The sequence below is a fragment of the Onychostoma macrolepis genome, chromosome 18, assembly GCF_012432095.1.
Source record: "Onychostoma macrolepis isolate SWU-2019 chromosome 18, ASM1243209v1, whole genome shotgun sequence".
Lineage (NCBI taxonomy): Eukaryota > Metazoa > Chordata > Actinopteri > Cypriniformes > Cyprinidae > Onychostoma > Onychostoma macrolepis.
The window spans coordinates 13,735,473-13,758,260 of NC_081172.1; the positions used below are offsets into that span (position 1 = coordinate 13,735,473).

Here is a 22,788-nt window from a genome sequence, read left to right on the forward strand (position 1 = left end):
ATATCGCAAAATCTATCAGATTGATCCAGTTAAGCCTCGGAAACCGTGCGAGATTTTATATAGGATCATTTAGTTTTTCTCCTCAAGCATTATCTACACACTCTGCCCTACTCTTTTATTCTGTTCTCTTATTATATTTTGCATAATGAAATGCTGAAATATAAATGTAGAGAATCTCTAGTTCACGCCTGTGTAAGATTCCTCATATTTCAGTCTCCCCTTCAGGGCTCTTTTTTTTTGTTGACATGTACATATGTACCATTTTCCTGAAACACTGCTCATATCCTGATCATCTCAACTTGAGAAGAATGTGTTTCAAACTCATTTGTCCTGCCGCGTAACATCACCTTAAGCCATGTTTTAAAAAGGAAGTTAACATGGTGTGAAAAGTTTGTTACGAGTGAGCGCGCGCAGCGTTATTCCATCTGCGCTCGCACACGCTCCTTCTCCGAGCCTCATTTTCACTCATTTCTTCACGCACACCCCTTTGCTGGATCTTATTAATTATATCTCATTAGTTGCCTTGGAAACAGAGGTGAGGGAATGTAGAGAGAGGAAACTGAGAGACTTAACAAGGGAAAGAATGAGATGATGAGAGCCACAGAGAAAGGAAGCAAGGAAGAAAGACAGCAGAAAAAAAAAAAGTGTGAGGTGGAAGAGAGGAAAGTGGCGTTGTCAGATTAGCATCGGGAGACATTAACAACGACAAAGCTGCCGGGGCCGGATGCTTTACCGTGGACTGCTGGAGAGGAAGATAAGCACATGTTCACAAAGGCAGACACCAGCAACCCTCCTCCCTATCCAGGCCAGGGCCGCCACATCTGCAGGTACACAGCCACCTCTTAGAAGCCGGAGAACAAAAGCCCAGGCTCTCCACCCTCCCCTTTTCCCTTGTGTTCTATGTCAATGTGCCAGTCCAAATGAATCCTAAAAGTCTTCCCACCAGACCCGCAACTGCAACACCACACTAGATGGAGGCAACTCAATCCATTTATGTTAGGAATCTGCTGATTGCTTGTGGTCGGTCAGTGTGGTCATTTATATTTCAAAGTTCTACATGGTCTACTGCAGATCTGTCCCACTTTACGGCTTCATCCTTCTTTGGTGTGTTATCGAATGGTGATTCATAGTTATGTAAGCTGGGAAGGTTTGAGCTTCTTATCAGTGGAGGCCAAAAAAAGGGAAGCCTGGTGTTGCTTGTTTAAAAAAAAAAACGCATAGAATGGAAAGAATAGAAAGTGAGCGAGAGCTCAGAAGAGCGTGCTGGAGTCGCCTGCGAAATGGCCCTGGTTGTAAACATAATAAACATGGTGGGAGAATACACAGGAGATGGACTTGTGTAGTTGTTTAGTCTCCTACAGACAGGAAGATAACAAGGGGAAGGATCAGAGCAGATGCTTGTCCCAATGGCTCCTTTTTCTCCCTTTCTTCTCTCTCTCTCTGCCTCTCGCTTTCTCTTTCCCACCCTGTCTAGCTCTTTCTCTAATGTCTCTGGCTGGCTGCTATTGGTCATCTGAAGGGGTTTGAAAAACAGGAAGTTGAGGAGCAGGATGTAGGGAGAGCGCTCTACCCACGGCTTGTTCTGGGACGTTGAGCTTTCAGGGCGGCTGTGCATAGGAAACGACGCTGTCATGATGGTGCCCGAGATTCTGGACACTGCCTGAAAAGTAAAAAGAAAAGTAGTGACCCTCTCTTCTTTTTCAAGTGCTGTCACTAAGTTTCACTTTACACCATTGAAGTAAGGTAGGGAGGATTTTTTCTATTGATATTGCATTTATATTGCCAGAAGCCGTTCACTTGTTATTAATTCGGTTTACTCCTTGTTCGCTTGAATATATGTATATATATATATATATATATATATATATATATATATATATATATATATATATATATATATATATATATATATATGTATGTTTGTGTGTGTGTGTGTGTGTGTGTGTGTGTGTGTAGTTTATTCATTTTATTTTATTTTTATGTAAAAATACATTTTTATTTTATTAAAAAAAAATTATATTGTATATATATATTTTTGCTATATTTATTTTACATCTTTTAACCAAAGTTCAAATTTAAAATAAAACTAAATTAATTTTTTTATATATATATTTTTGCTATATTATTATTATGTTTTTTTTTCATTTTTAACCAAAGTTCAAATTTAAAATAAAACAAGAATTTAAAAATTAGCCATTATGAAGGAGCTGATTTATGCATGGTCTGTTGCAGATCTGGCTGTGATATTTAAAAAAAACAAAAAAAAAACAAAACAAAACAAAACTTTGAATCAAAATGATTGTTTTATTTTTAGCATCATTTCTTTTTATTTGTTAGAAAAAAATACTTTTTAAATACTTTAATGCTTTTAATTTAATTCATTTTTATTGTATTTTTGATATATATATATATATATATATATATATATATATATTTATTTATTTATTTTATTTATTTATTTTATTTTATTTATTTATTTTATTTTTTAACAAGAATTCAAAATGAACCATTATGAAAGAGTCAATTCATGCATGGATTATATATTTAAAAAAAAAACTAAATCAAAATGATTGTTTTATTTTTAGCATCATTTAGAAAAAAAAAAACTTTTAATACTTTATACATTTTTAATACTCTTCATACTTATAATTTAATGTGTAAACAAACTTTTTCAACGGAAAACACTTTCACACTTGTTGAGCTCTATAAATATACAGTACGTGGAAGTTTATTTGTAGCCCGTAGTCGCTCATATTCTTGATATGTTTTCAATATAGCTCAGGAAACCCCAGTTTATACAGTTAAGGGATTAGAGGAACACTCTCCAAAATGATAGGTTTGTGTAAAAGTGAGGTAGTAAAGGTTTGGCGGGCAGATGAGGGAACGCGGTGTGTGAGTGTGTGTGGTAATTACAGTGGGAGTAGGGCATGTTTTATTGAGTGTGAAAAGGCCTGACCCCAGTACCAGCCCTCCCACTCTCACACTGGCACGTTCCGAAGGGAGAGAGAGCGAGAGGCCTATCACTAACACACGGCTTGTTTTTCTCACACCCACTCACACACGCATGAACAGTGCAATCATTTACATTTATATAGACCCTCTCATCATGGGATCATCTCAGTTACAATACACAATCCTCCTGAGCAGTATGAAGGATATGGGAGTTAACTTGTTTATAAGACAAGGGAGTGTCGGCATGTCAGGTGGGGCCTCTCCTCTTCACATCTTGAGCTATGTGAGATAAATGCATGTTTCATATCTCACATGCAAACCAAACCTATATTACACTACACAAGAGAATTTTGTCCCCTGTTTCAGTTTGTGTGAGTGCGTTTGCACCGCATGTGCACCTGTGTTCGTTGGTGAGCAAGTGAATGACCCGTGTGTAGCGAGGTCAGGGTCAGTGCAGTGAGCACATGGACATGTCTCACTAGAGATCGGCTTTGCTGTGCACATTCTGTGGGTCATGTACTCCTATTGATTTTCATGTCAGGCCCCAGCAGTTGCTCCTATAGAGACATATTCCCTGCTTATCGATCATAGTGACTGCAAATGTTTGGTAAGCAGCTTTCAAAACTGCTGGACTGGTTTAAATCAAAGATAAAGTTTTGACCAGGTGCACCGTGTCAAGAGAGAGTGCATTTGGAATGCATTTTTTTGCCAATATATTATTGCATGTTTTACTCAAGAATTGTACTGTTGCCACAAATTACATCACATGTCAGTTATCTTAATGTTCGCTTAGTTTTACATTCTCTGCTGTTCATTTTTGGCTTGATAGCGTGCAGTGAAAGAGTGTGTAATATTCAGGAGAGCTGATGTAATCGGCAGTGGTTTCGGACTGCTGGCTCTGCTGCCCGTGTCCTGGAGCACTGGGGTGATCCAACAGACTCTTAGTGAATCCCACCCACAGCCAGCAAGCCCCACTGCTTTCACCCTACTTTTCTATAAACCCAGCTCAGACAGGAGATTTTTATTTTTTTTGATGTGACTTTTGCTTTATGAGGTCACTACATACAGTATCTTCTCTGTTGATCTGAGGTAAAGTGATAAACCACACTGACCACAATCACAAATTGTTAAAGGCAATTTCATGAAAATTTCATGTCATCTTTAATAGGTATGCACTGATATCTAAGCAGTACTCATAAACTGATTTGGAAATCCGGTCACACTTTATTTAAGGTCCAATTCTTGCTGTTAAGAAACCATTAACTATGAATTTTGCTTCAATAAATTCCTAATTTGCTGCTTATTAATAGTTAGTAAGGTAGTTGTTAAGTTTAGGTATTGGGTAGGATTAGGGATGTAGAATATGGTCATGCAGAATATGTGCTTTATAAGCACTAATAAACAGCCAATATGTTTATAATATGTATGTCAATAAGCAACTAGTTAATAGTGAGAATTGGTCCCTATACTAAAGTGTTACCGAAAATGTACATATTAATACATTATTTTGTCTAAATGAATCATTTTTTATTGCAAGTGGGTTTATTTTGAGATATGCTAAATAGTAGCCTACATTTAACTTTATTACCAAATTATTTGTTTGTGTTTTTCTGTGCAACACAAAAGAAGTGTATACAATGATTAATACAAGTCAATGGGGTCCAATTGTTGTTTGAACCCCAACATTATTCTTTTTTTGTGTTCTGTAGAAGAAAGTAATACATACAGAATGAGTACATGATGAAAGAATTTTCATTTTCTGGCAAACTAGCAGTTTAAAAGTGATTTAAGAGTAAAACCGGTTTTTCTGGCTGTCCGGAATGAAGGGGCTTGAACACAAGACTCAACTTGAGCTGTAATACACTCTTCTGGACCAGATTAATTATAGGGAATAAAGGTGAAGTGAGGGAGGAGGAGGGATGCCAGAAGCGTTGTCATTGGAATGAGGTTTAAGCAGCCGTTTATATGTCATTAGCATTGTGATTGGCAGCATTAAATGATCATGCTCTTGGCACTTTTTTCTTCATAAAGACCATAAAGAAACTCCCTGTTTGCCATGAAAGCAAGAATCTGTAGGGCTGGTTGGAGGAGAGATTACTCACACGTGCACATTCCCGCTTGCTGTAAACATGTCAAACAAACATTGTTTCTATCAGATACACTCACATAGCTCCCTTCAGTTAAATGTGACCGTAGCAGATAAGCCATGCACAATATATCATTAACACAGTCAGTACAGCGAGATAATTGGAAAACAAGTGTTTATAAAGAACTAGAATACACCAGACTGTTTGCATCCCTTTTTAATGTTTTTGTGTTTTTAAACGCATCTAGATATATTGTTGCACCCAGATAAAATCTCATGATCATGGTTTTGATAAAAATATTAAGCAGCACAACATTTTTCAGCAATGCTTTTTTTTTTAGGAATAAATTTCATTTTAAAGTTTATTGAAGTATAAATGTTATTTACTGCATTTCTGATCAAATATATGCAGCACTGATGAACATTAGTGACAAAAAAATCTTACCAACCTTACAATTCTATAATTGTACGCATTCTGTAATTTTACATTAACATTATAGTCTAAACAAATGTCTAGGCTCATGGACAACCTGAGTGAAACCAGGCCTTATGATACAGGGCCAAATGACATCCATTCCTCTGTATCTCCGTACAAGACACTACCACTCCACCAGTGTGCCAGAATGTCTCAGAGAAATAAACAGAGACTCACGATCAACAAAATACACTCGTGCGGTAATAGAGTCCCGTTCTGGCGTGCGCAACACAAGTCATTCAGAGCTTCACCCGGCCTGCCTGCTCTGCAGGACCGTAGCTTGTCTATGTCTGTTAAGTTGACAGAAATGTCATGACACAATGCATTACGCTTCTGGACCCGCAGTCTCTGAGACGAGCATGACAGCTCACAAATACGATTTAGAGCTACAAGCCTGGATACATGTAATTATGTTGTGCTGTGTTTGGATAAGCAGAACAGCATTGTTATGCACACAACAAACACAGATAAAGCCCTCAACTTCAACCATGTAAATTTTTCAATCAAGGAGCTCGTAAGCTTCGGATGGTTAATCCAAATGTTTTCATTTCAGTTTGGCTGATTAAAAAGCGAACAAATAAACCGTTTGGTTTTAATCTCTCAAGTTTAAAGTTGTTCATCGACAGTAAATAGAATATGATGCATTTGCATTCGATCCAGCATAGTCTCAGCCCAACACAAATCACAATAAGTTATTTTAAATTGTAATATTTTGCTATATAAAAAAAAATCTTAGTAGAGCCAAATTGTGAATGATATCTTTAAAATGAAATGATTAAATTAATAATGGCAATGAATAAAAAATGAATAATAGCCTCTGTCAATCCACTCTGCATTCTTTCAGCCTAACTCAAATCACCCTGGAAAAACTTCCATTGTTGTAGGATTTCAAAACAAACAATGCAAACATGTCGTGAGGACGAACGCTGAACGAAGAGCTGACTGTTTTTCCTTCCTGCTGGGGGACATGGTGACTGAGAAAGAACAGTGTTGGACTCAGAGGCCTGGCGTGATGCAGTATAGGGAAATGTCTGATTTTGCCTGCCTGTTGTCAGAGTTTCCTTCTGTGGACAGACAGCGTGATCTCACTCCTAATAGAGACCTGCAGACACCTAAACACCCGTTTCTGTTCAGCCCGTAATTATAGTGTTTATTTCCTGTGGGTCACTCACAGCCTCCTGGTCATCAACTTCCACATCTTTTTGCTGGCATCGTGCGGCTACAAAGCGCGTGGCGCTCTTTCGGCCTCTCCGGAGGAGAGAGTTTCTGCCCTCCCTCAGCGTCTCTCAGATTTGAGATGTGGTTACATAGGCATTTTCTATTTACGTGTTCATCTGTGTCCATGCTGGACGGAGATGATGAATGCTTCCTCTGAGAGGTAGCCGGCTCTTTGTGGGCAGGTTAGCAAGGGGAGACAGGGACAGAAGTGGGAGAGGGGGCGACTCATGTGCTCCCCGGGGGCAAACTGTGCTCTGAACCTTCTTGACTTGGCTTCCACGCTCTCTCTCACGTGTGAATTGCCTCATCTGGCCCAGAGGATTTAAACTAATGTCAGCCCGAGACTGGGTGCACTCTTAATCATCTTAGGAGTGAGAGCTGGCAGCAGCCGGGGTTATGAGAGGGAGAATGAGGCCTGCTTGCTGTCTCCTGAGACGCTGTGCAGAAGCAGGGTGTGTGTGCTTGTTTCCCAGGTTGTGTCAGAGAGAGATGCAGACAGAGAGATACGTGGGAAGGAGAGAAACAAGTAAAGAAAACAGGACGAGATGACCGTAGAGACATTATGCACCGTGTGCATTCTGAAACCAGACAGATGACTTTATGACCCGCTTATTGGTGTCATATTGGCTTATCTGCTAAGGCTTGCTTCTCTTTAAGCCTGAAGTCAGCAGGAAGCATCCACATGTTTTTCGTCTTTGCTTATTAGTCTGCTTACTTTCATTCAGTTAACTGTCTGTCACATAGCTGTCAATCAGCCATTATGATACTTATTAAAGATTGAAAAAAAAAGAAAAAAGAACCTGATACAAATTTTTTTATGATGGACAAAAGTTTCGGAGTTAGTGTGTAAACGTAATTGACACAACTTGAGGTCGTATTTATTTTTTAACGTGCAAAAATTTTGAACAAAATTTCAGACTCAATGTGCAATTACCTTAAGTCAGTGTTAGAGATCAACAGTGGTAATCTAAATAGAAAAATTGGGTGAATTAGCATCACAATTACAGATTCACTATCCGGCGTTTTAGAATTTGAGGCTAATAATAAATGTCATGTGAGTGGGCCGATCTCCAGCTGTTGAAGTGAAGCAGGTGTGAAGATAAGAAATCATTGTGGGTCTCCGTCTTATATCCTTCCTGCATGTATCAGGCAGTGGAACACTTTGCATTTAGTCACTTTCATCTGCATCAGACCTCCTCTTTTGAGTTTTGCACATTTTTTAATGTGTTTTCTCTCTTCTTGTTTCTTTTTCTCTCTCTCATTCTGTTTCACAGATCGTGGTGTGGACACCTGAAGAAAAATACGCAGAAAGAAAGAGAGTGAGAGAGAAAGACTCGAGAAGAAAGAGTGGAGTACAATGTGCTAGGGGAGTGAAGGCAGACAAACTCTCGTGTTTTTCTGATATTCTCGGGGTGTCAGAGAGACCAAGCAGGACTCCAAGATGGGACGGAAGAAGATACAGATCACGCGGATCATGGACGAGAGGAACCGGCAGGTCAGTAGCTCCTTTAAATATCAACCTTCTTTTACTCCCACAGTATCTATGTATGTCTCAGAACCTAGCATGATGCTTGCTAAAAAGCATTTTTTGACATTTGGAACGAGGCATACATAATATATTGTTACCAAATTGATTATTGATATTACAGACTTTTAATTTATTGTATCCTCTATTTTTACATTTACGTAGATTACCTTTGCTGTCAGAGTTATTTTTTAATAACACTAATAATTTAATAACACTGATAAATGTAATCTTTAGCAAAACTCAGAATGAATATCCATTTTTCTTTATGTAAAATAATATTGTGATTCCTATATTCACTTGTAGCTTTTAAAAAGTAGGTTTTCAGTGTTTGATTTATTTAGACAATATGGATTTTAATATTGGCCATATATAACTTAATCAGCCATATCAGCCTGAATTTTAATATTGGTGCATCCTTTATTTGAAGAATTTGAAACCCAGAGACAGAAAATGTCTGTTCAGAAAAATATCTGTATTTTAATTTAGATTTTTTATATATAGATTTATTTTTCTAGTTTTTGATAGAAAATATATAGCTTAAAGTCAAATTGTGGATACATACACTTCCATTCAAAAAGTATACTTTTATTTAGTAAGGATGCATTTAATAGTTCATAAGTGGCAGTAAAGATGTTAATGAAGTTTAAAAAGATTTTTATATAAATGCTGTTCTTTTGAACTTTCTCTTCATCAACAAATCCTGAAAAAATTTACCCACAAAAATGTTAAGCAGCACAACCACTGATAACTATAACAAATGTTTCTTGAGCAAATCAGTATATTAGAATGATTTCTGAAGGGTCATGTGACACCGAAAACTAGAAGAGTAATGGTGATAGATTCAATAGAACTTGAATGCCTTCATGATTTTGTACACAGCAAACACAACAGGCCTGAAAGACCCATTTGATTATTGCTTAGTTTGGGCCATCTGTTCATTGGCTAAACATGTTGTCCCAGCATTCCTGGATAGACACACAGCAAGAGCCATAAAAAGGGACTGGGACACATTTCCAGCCATATTTACAGACGCGGCTCCCACACACCACCCTGCAATTTCGGTCCGGAGAAGCTGATGAGGCAGCCAGAGCTGGTGCGAGCCAGTCAGTGTGGCAGCGACAGGGAGCATGGGGTGACTGGGGTGAAGTGGGGCGACTATGGCCTCTCCCTTTTTCCTCTCTCTCTCTCTCTCTCTCTCTCTCTCTCTTTCTCTACACTGGTGGGTTTGTGCTGGGCCCCAGTAGGGCCCGTTGCTCCCTGCGGTTGCAGCTGCTTGCTAGTAATTAGGAGCAGCCACTGCACCACGGCACCCTCTCATTACATGGAGGGACAGTGGGACGCGCTGTGCCCTTCTCTCTCTCCATCTTCCTCTTTCTGCTTCTGTCTCTCTCTCTATTTTCCTGTCCTTTCCTCAGAAAAGTGCCAATGATCTGGCCAGCGACAGAGACAGACTGGAATTCACCCTTGTCTACTCATGCTAAATATAAATAACATAACACAGTCCTGTCTGGTTGCTGTCGTTGCAGAGAAGGGAAAACACACACACAAAACAGATGTGGGGCACGTACAGTTCCGCTCAAACATACATGGCATGTCTAATGTCTGTTTGAAAGGGGAAGCCACTCCATTTGACATGTTAAAGGATTTGATAATGAAAAAAGTATGCGTCAGTCCACGTCTCTCCAGCTAGACTTGATGCACCCATTCACACCCGCTCAAAATATCATTTGCACTGTCTCGTCGGTGAAATAACTTTCTTGCCATGCTCACGGAAAGCTAATTGAGGTTTTGCTCACTCTCCTGAGGGTGATAACATAACAGCCCGTGCCCTCCTCCCTCCTTGCCCCCAGCTCTCCTCCCACCTCTCTGACAGTTACTGTGGAGGTAGCAGTTCAGCCAAGTGAGAAACTCGAATTTACAGGACAGGCCAATTATCAGCATAACACCAGGTCCTGGGTGGGATCCAAATAGGAAGGCAGGCAAAGAGAAGATGTCTACTAGAAACATCAGCATCTGCACTATCTGCCCCAGCTTACAACATCAGCAAAAATAAAAGAAAAAAAGAAAAAGCAAGAGAGGGGAGAAAGAATCAGGAAATAGAAGAGAAAGTTACTGTAAAATCACTTTGTGATCGGCTGTTTATTTGATTCAGTGTATTAAATTCAACCGATCTTAATGGGATAGTTCATCCAAATTTAGTTTGTATGATGTTGCTCCAGCAATGGCGCAGAAATAGAAACCTTTTTAAAAGAGAATCCGCTGTTACTCGTCGCAAATACCTTTTGTCGTGTGTTGCAATGTTAGAATATTTTTTGTGTTCCACTGAAGAAAAAAAGTCATACATTTTTGGAAGGACATGAGGGGGTGTAAATCATTTTTGGGTGACCCCTTTAAGAATTCATACTCGCTGTGGCTCAAAACTTTAAACATATCACAATACCGCCTTTTCTGTTCTTTTCTTCATTGTTATTGCCATATACACATAAGCACGAGAGACAATACACCGCACGGTAATTAATAGCGCTCTTGTCCGTCAGAATCCGAATTTCATGGCACTCATTGGAGAGAGCGGTTATCAGTGGCGCACAGGCTCAGCCGTGAGTGTGGTCGACTTGCTCAGCAGAGAGTTTTTGGAGACAAACGGACAAAGATGTAAGCCCTTTATTCGAGGTTTTGCGTGCATTCGCACAAAGTTCTTCCCCCTCGCTAGCGTGAACCCAGTCTCCTGCTCGCTCTAGGGTGCTCTCCTCACCCTGGGGAGATGGCCATTAGCATACTGGGCCCGCTGAAAGAAGACAATTAAAATCCTTATCTGCGCGGCTGTGCCGGGAGCTATCTTTATTCATTGCATTAGAATGAGAGAATGCCTTAAGTGGCCTAATTAAATACAGTGGCGGTACAACACGCAGCACGGGCTTCGGCAGGGGCGTCTCGTATCATTATGAGAAGGGCTCTGGAAAGCCTGTTGACCTATCAGGATTTATTTAGGAGAGCGTAGCGGGGGTCGAGAGGTCCGCAATTGCAGTATCTGTCAAAACAATGGGTTCAGAGGCAAGCCGCGGGATGTTCATTGTACACGTATCTTGCGATATTATTCACCCCCGAGGGGTTGGGAAGATCTTGGTGTGCGTTGAATCCAGCTCTTCGATTGATTCGCCAGGAAATTCACCATGAAAAAGTCTGAACACACAACAAACATCGATTCAAGGATTGATTGAGTCCCATCAGAGGAAGAAAGAGATATGAATGCATTATTTTATGAGAATGAAGACCGAGCGTCTCGGCTCTCACTCGGCAGCGCGCTCACACTTTATGAAATATGGAGGAGCTGGAGGTCCTGTCATGCATGCAGCCCTGTCCTTCTGGAGCTTTCCACCAAAAGCCCCTTAAGTGCGGCCTGTAGGAGGAGGAAGGAATGACAGCGAAAGGAGAAGAAGAAGAGGAGAGGATTTGGTGAGCCTCACTGAACAGCTCAGGCTGACATGCTAATTGCAAAGCTGTGTAAGGGGGACGACTGCCATAATAGCGCAGGAGGACAGAATGATCCTGAACCCCCCCTCCCTCTCGCTCTCCACCTGTCCGTCGTCCACTCGGTACAAGCTCTGATTTCCTCTACGGCTCTTCAAGCCTGTAATTATTTGTCCTGATGATGTCGTACACCTGTCTCGTGTGGTAGCGGTAGTAACATGCTTTTGAATTACTCCCCTAGTAGAAAACTTATAATTACGGTGATGGTCTCAAAGGACCCTAATGAGTGCTGCCTGTCAGTGTGAAAACAGCATCACTCCATTGTAGCTCTGATTGTGTTGTGACAGCTCTTTGATTCACAGAGGATGGAAAGTATTGTCGTGAACGCTATAAAGACTCAAGGGAAGAGTTCTGCAAAAGCACGCACAGGAAAACTCCTTGTTAAGCCGAGAGAGAAAAATTGTCGCACGCGATTTCATCAGGTATCTTTTGGCTTTGTTTCCATACAGTTGACATGCTCTCTCACAGCTGCGTTTGTGTGCCAGTGTGTGCGTTTGGACCTCTGTGCCTAACGACGTCCGCTGTACGCCATTAAGCAGGCTCACTAGGGGTAATTACCCAAGTCATTAAAAGTTTGATGATTTCACTGCTGGGTGGAGTGTCGCCCGCCCTTGCTTTGGCTTACTTTTGCTTCCGCACGTCACATGTTCAGGAGTGCCAAGCCTCGCGCTCTTCATTTTTCATCCCTCTTATTTTTTATTTTTTTATCTGGAAAAAAGTGATGCACATCCTTCCATTTTATCAGACTCCTCTTCTTTGTCTCCTAAAAGGTTCTGAGAGAACACCATTATTCTTTAATGATGAAAACATGGTTTAGAAACCAGGGAGTGAAAAAAAGGTTTCAGTAAAAAAAAAAAAAGATGGCGTTCACTTAACGTGCCCTTTCCAATATTGGGCGTCCTTAAATGATAGGCTGTAATTTCAGCTAAAGTGGATTATTTGAAGCAAAGGGAGTTTTGTTTTTGGTTTAACTGCATTAAAGCATAGCTGTAGGTTTGTAAGGGGAAATAGTGTGGGTGGTTTTCTGTCTGTAATTCATGTTTGATGACAACAACAATGAAATACTCTGAACAATGAAAACTCCACCCACCTCCCTTCAGTTATTCATCGTGGTGGCGGAACATCAACAACAGAGAATGAAAAATCTTAGTAATGCAGATGATCTTTATATCCAAAAGAATCTGGTCATTGATTTCTTTTCCTGTCAAGCCTGTTGGCCTCATTATTCATTCAAGAAACTAAGAGCTCTCTTCCAAAATCCAGTGAGCGCTTATTTATTTATTAATAGATTCATTATATTATAAGTATTATATTTATAAGTATATTAATTTATAATCAACGTTTTGTATAACATCTTTGATTTGTATTTTTTTATAAACAGGGTCAATTAAATCAGTTGGATGTGTTATTTAATTATGATTATAAATGTATGTATTATATATGTATTTCACCAACTATTTTGCTTTGAAATTTTCCAAAAAGTATTTGAGATGGCAGCATAATTAAGTTACATACATTTAGGAACAGCTTTTGCTTCATGAACGATGCTTTAAAATTCTGTCTTCATAGGCATCTCACTGGGTTATGGAATCAAGTTGTATCAGAGTACCTTTAAAACAGTTTTTTTTTCTAGCTTGTTTTGCCTTAATTGCTTTGATAGCTGACTTTGAACAGAATATAAGAGGCCAATTATCACAGGTGAAGTTCATGTCGTGAATGAGGGTGAGAGATAAATGCATAGAGATCAGTCTAATTACAAGGTCACACTGGCTCAGTCCCAGCTGGCTGGCCCTGCCCTTTGGGGACTCACATGCTCAGAACCCAGCAGTGAACTGTGGACCTGGGGCTTCCTCTGCGTCCTGTGAAAGCTGATCCAGCCGGACAGGAGGGAGGGACCACTGCCTGTCTCCCAGGCCTGAGTGCTCTTTGCTGGGAAGCAGGAGCCAGGGGGCTTGGGTCACTCTGCCAGCTGGTGCTATGGCAGAGACTTTCTCTGGACTTCATAGACCTCCTGCCGTTTGTTATCGAGATCATTGAAGCTGACATGCTGATTTCAATGATATGTCACCCCTGGTCCCTTACCATGCTCTGTTTCGATATAAGAGGCATCACCTCCAATGCCAGAGAACATTACAGGCCTACATGGCTTGTTTTTCCAGTTGACTCCCCTCCCTAAGGACAGCCTGTGAGTCTTTGACTGACAAGCCAGACCTTATCATTTTTCTGAGGTGAAACAAACACATACAGATGTAAACATATTCGCATACGCTTAAAATACGTGGGTGCATTTCCTCATGATCTAGTTTGTCTCACCACGACCCACAACAAGGAATTCCTTAAGATTCTGGTCACGTAAATGCATTACTCAACACTTTTCACCCACACATATTGCCCATTTCCTCTTTTATGGGAGCAAGGATTTATTTTTACTTACACACATCCTCATTTGCTTTGATTCACTGGTATCTTGAAATTCTTAGAAGCCACAATGCCCAGTGGTATACAAGTCGGCCCAGTGCGCTGGCAGCAAAAAGAGGACAGACTGAGAAAAGTAAGAGATAAAACATGGAAAAGATGATGGCAGAGCAGAATTAGTACCCCAGCTACTACCTGATATGCTAAAAAAGTTGTGAAAAGGTCAGCGTTCTTATTCCTGCTGTACAATTAGATGAGAAATGCTAATATAATTACTGGATGGCTGGGATAGAATGACCTTATCAAAGACTGCCACAAGTTGGAGGGAACAAAGAGAAGTTTGGAGCACAAAACATGACTCATAACATCACTTCCTCGCACTTTAGTTTCTCTGGGTGCTGTGTTAAAGTGCTCCCAAGATCTGTTTGTGGAATGGATATTCTCACCGATATGTTTTTGTGCTATTACCAAGCATAGCAGTTGATATTATATCTATGGCTAATATTATGGCTGTCTAAATAACAAAAAAAAAAAAATAATAATTTTATTTTTTTTTTTTCACAAAATAAGAAATATTACTAGTATAACATTTTATTGTAAAATAGTTAAGAAGAAAAGAATATCATAATAATAAAAAACACACAGTATACAGTATATTTCAAATGTTAAACCATGAGTGTTTATTTCAGTGGAAAACTGCAGAAAAAGCTTCTCTTTTGTTGACAACAGCTGGTTTAGAAGCACTTCTCATTACAAGTATTGGAAGATGTTGGGGCATGTTGCGTTCCCAAATGCACATTATAAACAACCCAAACTCAGAGCAGATGCATAGATGAGTTTGTGTGGAACAGCATTTGGTGTGAACCGAACAGCTCTGAGATACTGAAAACACATGAGCTGCTTACGTGTAAAAGAACACAGTGCTGCTCTTCACTCTGAAAAATACAGTGCATATTACATAATCACACTAAGCCATATTGAGATCTCGGTTTAATTTCAGTTAATTGTGCAGCCTTAACTCGTATGACAATGACTAGGTCAGTATATTACAGTAACGTAGAACTGGAACACAAAAAGTCTGAAATCATTCACATCCCAGCCCAACTGCTGTGTGAGTGTGTTTCTCTGTGAGCTAGTGGGAAAAAAGCCCCAGTGACCTCAGATCTCTCTATGGCTTTTCACTGGCTCAGCAGTGACCCGATAGACTAGGGGTGTTGTTTGGGGACTCACCCAAAAGCCCTTGTTGAAGCTAGAGTGCTTATTTGTGGCATTCTGATAGCATGGTGGTTGGTACACTGTACTTATCATACAGATGACAACTGCGTTTGTCATCACTGCAGTCACAGATGTGCATTGTGCTGCCCAAGGCTGAGAAGAGTATAATTGCTCTTTTTATGATAAGTTATGAAGTTAAACATGAGTTAAAAGCTCTTGTTTGAGTGTGAATGGTTTTATGTGTGTCTATATGTCTATGACAATGTCCTGCACTGCAGCTGGAATAAATCGTTACTCTGGGTCAGCAAGCGACTACTCTGAGTGCTCTGAACAGAAATGGAGTGGAACAATGTCACCACACACACCGTACAGCAGGGCCCGTTCCGTACTAAAGGTGACATTTTCTTCTGCTGCCTCAGAGGTCAATTTCAACCTGAACTATGCCACCTATTTGGACTGTGGTTCCCATCTCTTTTTGCACTATTAAGTTGCACAATTAAATCTGCCATTTACGGTAGGAAGAAGCATTTAATGATGATATACTTGGAAAAGGCTTGTCCAGGGAGATTTTGGAGGCTGCTTTGCCTTGTGTTTGCTTTGCAATAGAGGCAAGAGGAATATAATGACAGCTGGGAGGGAGCTGCTCTCTGTGGCTCTGGGAATTCACACTGCTGTCTGCCTGAGCTCAACTTACTATTCTCCCCGGACTGCTCAGGTATACAGTCCTGCTCCACCAGCATACTCCATTCACTTCCCGTTTATTGATAATGAAAGCTGCTGTGTGTCATTGCCTCGTGTCATTGGAGGTTGAATGGATTTAGATGAATGTGTATCAACATAACATATGTCCTGTGCAGATTTGATTTGGTTCAACAGTTACTTGGTAGCTGTCATGTAATTTTAAGCAGCGACAGCAGTCTTGTGAAGTGTGGCATGCTTTTATAATGTACGTTATGTATGTGTATATATACACATGCATGCATACATACTGCATGTTTCAAACAAATGCTGTTCTTTAAACTTTTTTTCATCAGAGAATCCTGAAAAAGTATCACAGTGTCCACAGAAATATTATACAGTATTTATTTATTCAGCATTTATATATTATACAGCTGTTTAATATATATCAACATTGATGATAAGAAATGTTCCTCTAGCACAAAGTCAGCATATTTGAATGATTTCTGAAGAATCATGTGACACTGAAGACTGGAGTAATGAATGCTGAAAATTCAGCTTTGCCATGAAAACAGTTAGTGTAAATTGCAATAATATTTCACAGTATTACTGTATTTCGCACATTACTGATTTTATATTTAATCAAGTAAATTCAGCATAAAATACTTTTTTCCCAAAGATTTTTTTTCTTTTGAGCAGTTACATAGTGTATATACTGTATGTTTTATCCTGTGTTATTCTAATTCTTGTTATTCTTTGATTACCTCATAATGACATGATATATCTGTCTTTTTATGCATAAATTGCTTAAATCAAGTGCCCAAATGTTTTGTTCTTCTGAAAACACAATTAAGCATTGTGATCACCTGTAATGCAGAACATGTGACACTCCACCTATACAGTTGGACAGAAAACAGTATGGATTCAGAGATAGTGTGCTGCTCATTGGATTATATTGCATTGTACCATTTGAAATAAGGGTTTCTGCAAGCTGTGACCAATTAAAGTTGAACAAAGCCAGCTCATCTGCTCAGCTCTGCTTTGTAGGTCAGTGAAATTGGCGGAAGTAATCATACAGCTCTCTCTCTCTCCCCCTCTCCCTCGCATGCACACGCTCTCCAACTTCTTTTCGCCCTAGGCACAGCTTTCCATGGCATCTCTGTAAGTTTTGCCATGTGCACGACACATCCTGCTCATCTTGAGTGTTCATATGCTCATCCATGATGTCGTTCTGACGCTTCCATATTATGAAAGTAAATCTGCTGCTATCTCCGCTGTACAACACTTGTTAAACATGAGAGCTGAACAAATGCATAATTCATTTTCAGGCTTTTGAAGGATCCTGAACGAGCTTCTCATGGATAATAGGACACATGCTTGGCTTGGCTCACTGTATAGCTGGATCAAAAGAAAGGCGTATAGCTTGGTGCATAATGGCTGGTCATCTCTAGAAAAGTCAGATAGTTATGGGCGTGTATGTGCGACCTGCAGAAGCGTATATGCCGGCTCGTGTTACAGCGATGGCCCTGCAGGAAGAGGCTGTCAGAGGATGCAGGCAGGAGTGATGGAGCCCGCTGTCTCCCTAATGGGCTGATTGCACAGGCTTTGGAGCCTCTGTTGCGTTCCTCATGCTGACCTTCTGTCTGACCTGCCATGACATCAGTGTGGCAGCTCTGCTGTCTGCTTGACTCATTATCTCGCAGTAACATGGCCCAGGATAGATGGAGACCACTAAAACAATTAGACTTTATCAGATCCCGATACACAGTCCAAAACCATTGTAAGGGTCTCCACCACAATTATTTTGATCTGTGATTTAAAGTTATAGTTTGAGTATTTGTTAGCTTTCTATTAAAGGGATTTCCTGAGTTTCTGTCAAACAATGACTTTGATTCGTCCCTTTTTTTAACACTATTACTGTTATTATATTATATAAATAAGCGGTGACTTTTTTAACCAGGTAGTGCTATGCCTCCCACCAAATATATTCCTCAGAAATTTTTACTTTAATTAGTTTGCTCAAGCATGTTGCCAGAAAACATGTATACCTTCAACATGCTTAGTCTAGGCCATACAAAATATAAGAAGATATAGGGTTGTGCGATATGACGATATATATCGGATGGACGAAATAAAAAGTATTTTGTTTCATATTATGTTCTATCGTTTATTTTGTGGTGTCGTAAAATACATTGTTTACGGTAATACTTTTTAATCATTTGGATGACTGCGATCTTTACACACCACCACGGGGCGTGAAGGGGAGACAGACCAGGTGGAGAACGACCAGAATAAAACGAGGAGTTCGTTCCTAAACGAGGGACTACGTCTGTAGCATGGGCACGCGTTTTTAAGCACTGCAGTTTTAAAACAACCGATTTAAGCTGTTGAAACACAAACAACAGAGCTATATGCGTGCGCCTTCTTTTTTTGACTTTGAACGATTACATAAACACACTTACATGCGTCAGAATCCCCGTCTTGGCAAGTATCCTCATAAAGACAGCGATTTAGGTCTTAAGAGAGAGGAAACAGCTGAAAGAGAAAACGCATATGTAACAGGATCCGGACTTTGATCTTAAAGGCGAAGCTGTCCAATATTCGTTGTGTCTGCCATTCATATTAATCATAGCACATTGCTAGAAAATCTCTCACTGCTCTTGACTAAATCACTTTTGTAACTTTAATAAGAAAAAATAATAATGATATATTTATATATATATGTATAGAATCTATACGTAATACACGTGTTAATTATATCTATCATAGATAGATAGATAGATATAATTAACACAGTGAAGACTGATTAATTTACACAATGTATGTAGCATTTCTTATTTATTGTAGTTTTTTGTCCTATTGCTTGCAGTTAGTTTCTTATACTGATTTCATCACTGACTGTTTATTTATTTTCAGTGAGCTTGAGTTTTTTTTTTGTCTATTTTTAGGCTTGTATTAGTTTGATATTGACATTGGTGACAAGGATTATGAAAATTCTATGGTATCAAAGATTTTAATTTCATAAAAACCTGTTTAAAAGAAAAAAAAAATTACTATATTGTGATATATATCGTTATCGTGATATAAAATTAGTCATATCGTGATATAAGATTTTGGTCATATCGCCCACCCCTAAGAAGATATATTTTCTGTGAACTCAATTCAGGAAAATATACAGTGACTTAGATGTTAGTTTTGCATCAAATACAATATGATTTTTGGTAATCAAGACCTAGCAGCAACAGCACATTTTTTCCACTTGTGTGAGCAATTCACAGACAGCTTTTCTTGCGCACAAAATCACCCACATTCCAACAAACCAATGAGAATGTGCAACAGTAATGGCGATTCATGACAATAGAGAGTAGGTGCCAAAGCTATTATGTATTATGTATGCTCAACCAAATTCCATCCTGGCACAGATTTACAGAAAATTACTGTCATTTGGCAAATGTAAGCATTTTTTTATGTAAGCTTTATGTTACATCTCAAATGACAAGGAAATGTATAGTAAAACATGTGTGCAATGTGTAGTGTAATGTTTGGACTGCAAGTCCCTGAATTGTATGTTTTTTTTTTACTTAAAATGATTTTCTGTGGTTTGCCACAGATGTTATCAGTAGAGCATAACTTGTTGTGAACATGGAACATTAATGAGATTTCCTTTTTTATTATTATTAATTGTTGGCCTAATGAACTAGAAGAGTGTGGTATTTTCCTCTCTATTCTCTAGTGATCATCTTGATTGACTTTCTATATAGTAATAAGAAGGCAAATATTGTGGTGTATCTGTGTTAACATTTTACTGAGCATTCTTATTTTCTCTGTTTTTTCACAGGTTACCTTCACAAAACGGAAGTTTGGTTTGATGAAGAAAGCTTACGAGCTCAGCGTATTGTGTGATTGTGAGATTGCCCTGATCATATTCAACAGCTCGAACAAACTCTTTCAGTATGCCAGCACTGACATGGACAAAGTCCTACTTAAGTACACAGAATACAACGAACCCCACGAGAGCAGAACCAACTCTGACATTGTAGAGGTGAGTGTGGCCTACTTCTGATTCCTGTAACAAACAATCTTCAATGATTTAATGATTTTTCCATTTACTGTAATGTAATTTCAGGTGTACTATGGCCACAAAAAGTAATTGGACTATTTTGGACATTGACATCACATTTTAAAATGTTTGACTTATTGAATTAGGTAACACAGCATCAAACCAAGTGACGTCTTCATATATATTTGGCTAGAGCATTTCTCAGAAATATTTTTACATCTTGTAACCATTTTTGCTTTACTTTTGCTTTTAAGTGGCCCAATTTGATTTTATTTTTTATGCAAGACATAAGTTACTCTCATGGTGTGATATTTTATTATATAATGTCCAAAGTCCAAATACTTTTTGGGGTCAATCTATTTGTTTCACAATTTGACTACCTCTTTGTATCAAAATATGAGACAGCAATTCCCTCAAAATATTTAGCCTTTTATCAATATCTAGTTCAGCAGTCAGTTTTAGGTTGAAGTTCAGAAATTATCTATGCACAAATGTGTGTCCCATAGTGCCACAGGGGACAAACTGATGTCTGGACAGCATGTAACAGTTTCCTTCTCATCCGTGCTTAGATAGGGTTCAGGACGTCTGCAGCCGCTGATAAGTCCAGACGTACTTAAGTACCACAACTGACAAAGGGGTATAGATCATGTAACTGGGCACATGGCACAAAACATCCTTTTTTTTCTCCACCATTCATGTTTGCCTCAATTAATGAGTGTGTAAAAATTTCAGTTTATACAATTCGTAAAATTGTTTGCTCATCATAAAGCCATCCCAGCTGGCCGTATGAGTGCTGTGTAAACCAAAACCATACTACTGTAGTGCTCAGTGCACAGGAAGCAGGATTTGCCAGGCACGCACTGTCCTCATTTGTCAAAGCAACATTCCAGTTTTATAGGTCGAGACAATCAGTGAGCAAAGAACAAGAATGCATCCAAAACCTCTCTCTGATGTCATTTTATATATTTTTTTATTCATTCAGTGCTCAATCCCTTAAAATATTTTTTGAATGTTTTTTTCAAATATACATACAAAATAGCTTATGATACATACTTATTTTTTATGCTTTCAAATATTCTCAGTTGTCTGCATGGTACTTATATGTTATTAATTCTCACGCACTAGATATTTTCTAATGTAAAGGGAGATTGGAATGCAATTTAAAAAAATCCTATGTACAATTATGCAGTTTTAGACATTTAAGTAAAATAATTTAAATGGATAGTTCCCATTAAAAATTCAAGATCTATCATCATTTACTCACGCTCATGTCATTCCATACACAGTATACCTGTATGACTTTCTCCCTTCTGTAGAACACAAAAGATATTTTGAAAAATGTCTCTTTCTTTTTATGTCTATATATTGAACCCCACTGACATACATTTTATGGTGTTCTGCAGAAGAAAGAAACAGAATTTATGACCGAATTTTCATTTTTGGGTGAAGTACCCCTTTAAAGTCTTTTACTTAAAAAAAAGTCTGAAACTGCATAAAAGAAGTCAGCTGGGCCGAGTTATCTTTTATTCATGCTGATGACACTGCTGGTGAATTACCTGCATGGCAGAGCTGCAGAAGAATGCACAGAGCCATCCATGAGGCCTGAGCTCTCCATCAGCGGCCCATCTGCTCTCTTCCCTGCACAGAGAGGACCCTCACCTGCATTAAAAATGAATGGACACACTCTTCCCTTATGTAACAGCCACCCCATGTCAGCTTTACCTCTTTACAACAGCTTTTAAAGAGGATGCTATGCCCCCTCTCAATGGCTTTATGTCTTTCCCTCTGTGATTTTAAAGAATGGGAAATCGCTGTGTTCTGTTGCAAAACATCCTTGTGCAGCACTAAAGAGCCTCTTTGCTGTTGTGGATTGCCTTTCGATGTCTTTTTAAAGTGAAAAAGGGTTAGTTAAATCCTGTAAGTGTCTTGTAGGACACCCACAAACACATGCAGAGACACGTACATCCACACAATCAGGCGTCAGCAGATTTCTTTCTGACGCTTAGTGATGTGGAACGCAAGCTGGTTGCAAGCTGCCGCTTTTCCCACGTTGGCCCTCCGGCCGCTGTGGAGGAGCCTGACCCATTGCATGAAGGACCCCAACAAAGCAGCCTTGTCCCTGCTCAGTGGGCCAGCATCTACTCATAGCTGCAGAGATCGCCCACAGCCAGCTCTCTTTCTGTGGCCATGATTCAGCCGTAAAGAAGCAGAGCAGAAATAAGCTATTGAAGCCTCCACTCTCTTTTCCTGCCCGGCTAGTGCTGGAGAAACCAGGAGCAGAGATATCAGCCCTGGACTTCCATCAGAAGTGCTGCTGACTTTGATTCTGGTTGAAGGCAGAATGACTCCATCGAGACACATGTAAAGATCTGTGCAGGAGTTATACAGTATACCGATATAGCCAAAAGATATCAGTACCCAGCAATATTGATTTTATCCGTAAAAACACAGGCCTGTGTTCTCATATTGAGAGTGTGACATTCTGAAAGAGGATACCATATAGTGATATTATTAATCAAACAGCATGTACAAGGAGGAAGTAACCCAAAGCCCTTTTAAGAAAAGTCAGATCACTCTATGGCCATCTAGGCAACACTCTTTGCAATATTAGGTATTCAATTTCAGCTCCTGTT

General features: G+C 39.3%; 1 protein-coding gene across 15 annotated transcripts in view; it reads left to right on the top strand.

Annotated features, from left to right (window-relative positions):
• mef2aa (myocyte enhancer factor 2aa) overlaps positions 1-22,788 on the top strand; it is a 92,263-nt gene that overhangs the window by 25,184 nt on the left and 44,291 nt on the right. For 14 of the 15 annotated variants that reach the window (XM_058751408.1, XM_058751413.1, XM_058751416.1 and 11 more), the window contains 2 exons: positions 8,006-8,226; positions 19,934-20,137. In XM_058751408.1, the coding sequence (XP_058607391.1) occupies positions 8,173-8,226; positions 19,934-20,137 (258 nt within the window). In that variant the 5' untranslated portion in view covers positions 8,006-8,172. Of the gene's footprint in view, positions 1-1,084; positions 1,744-8,005; positions 8,227-19,933; positions 20,138-22,788 lie in introns of those variants that run through there. The other variant, XM_058751412.1, reaches the window with a different exon arrangement.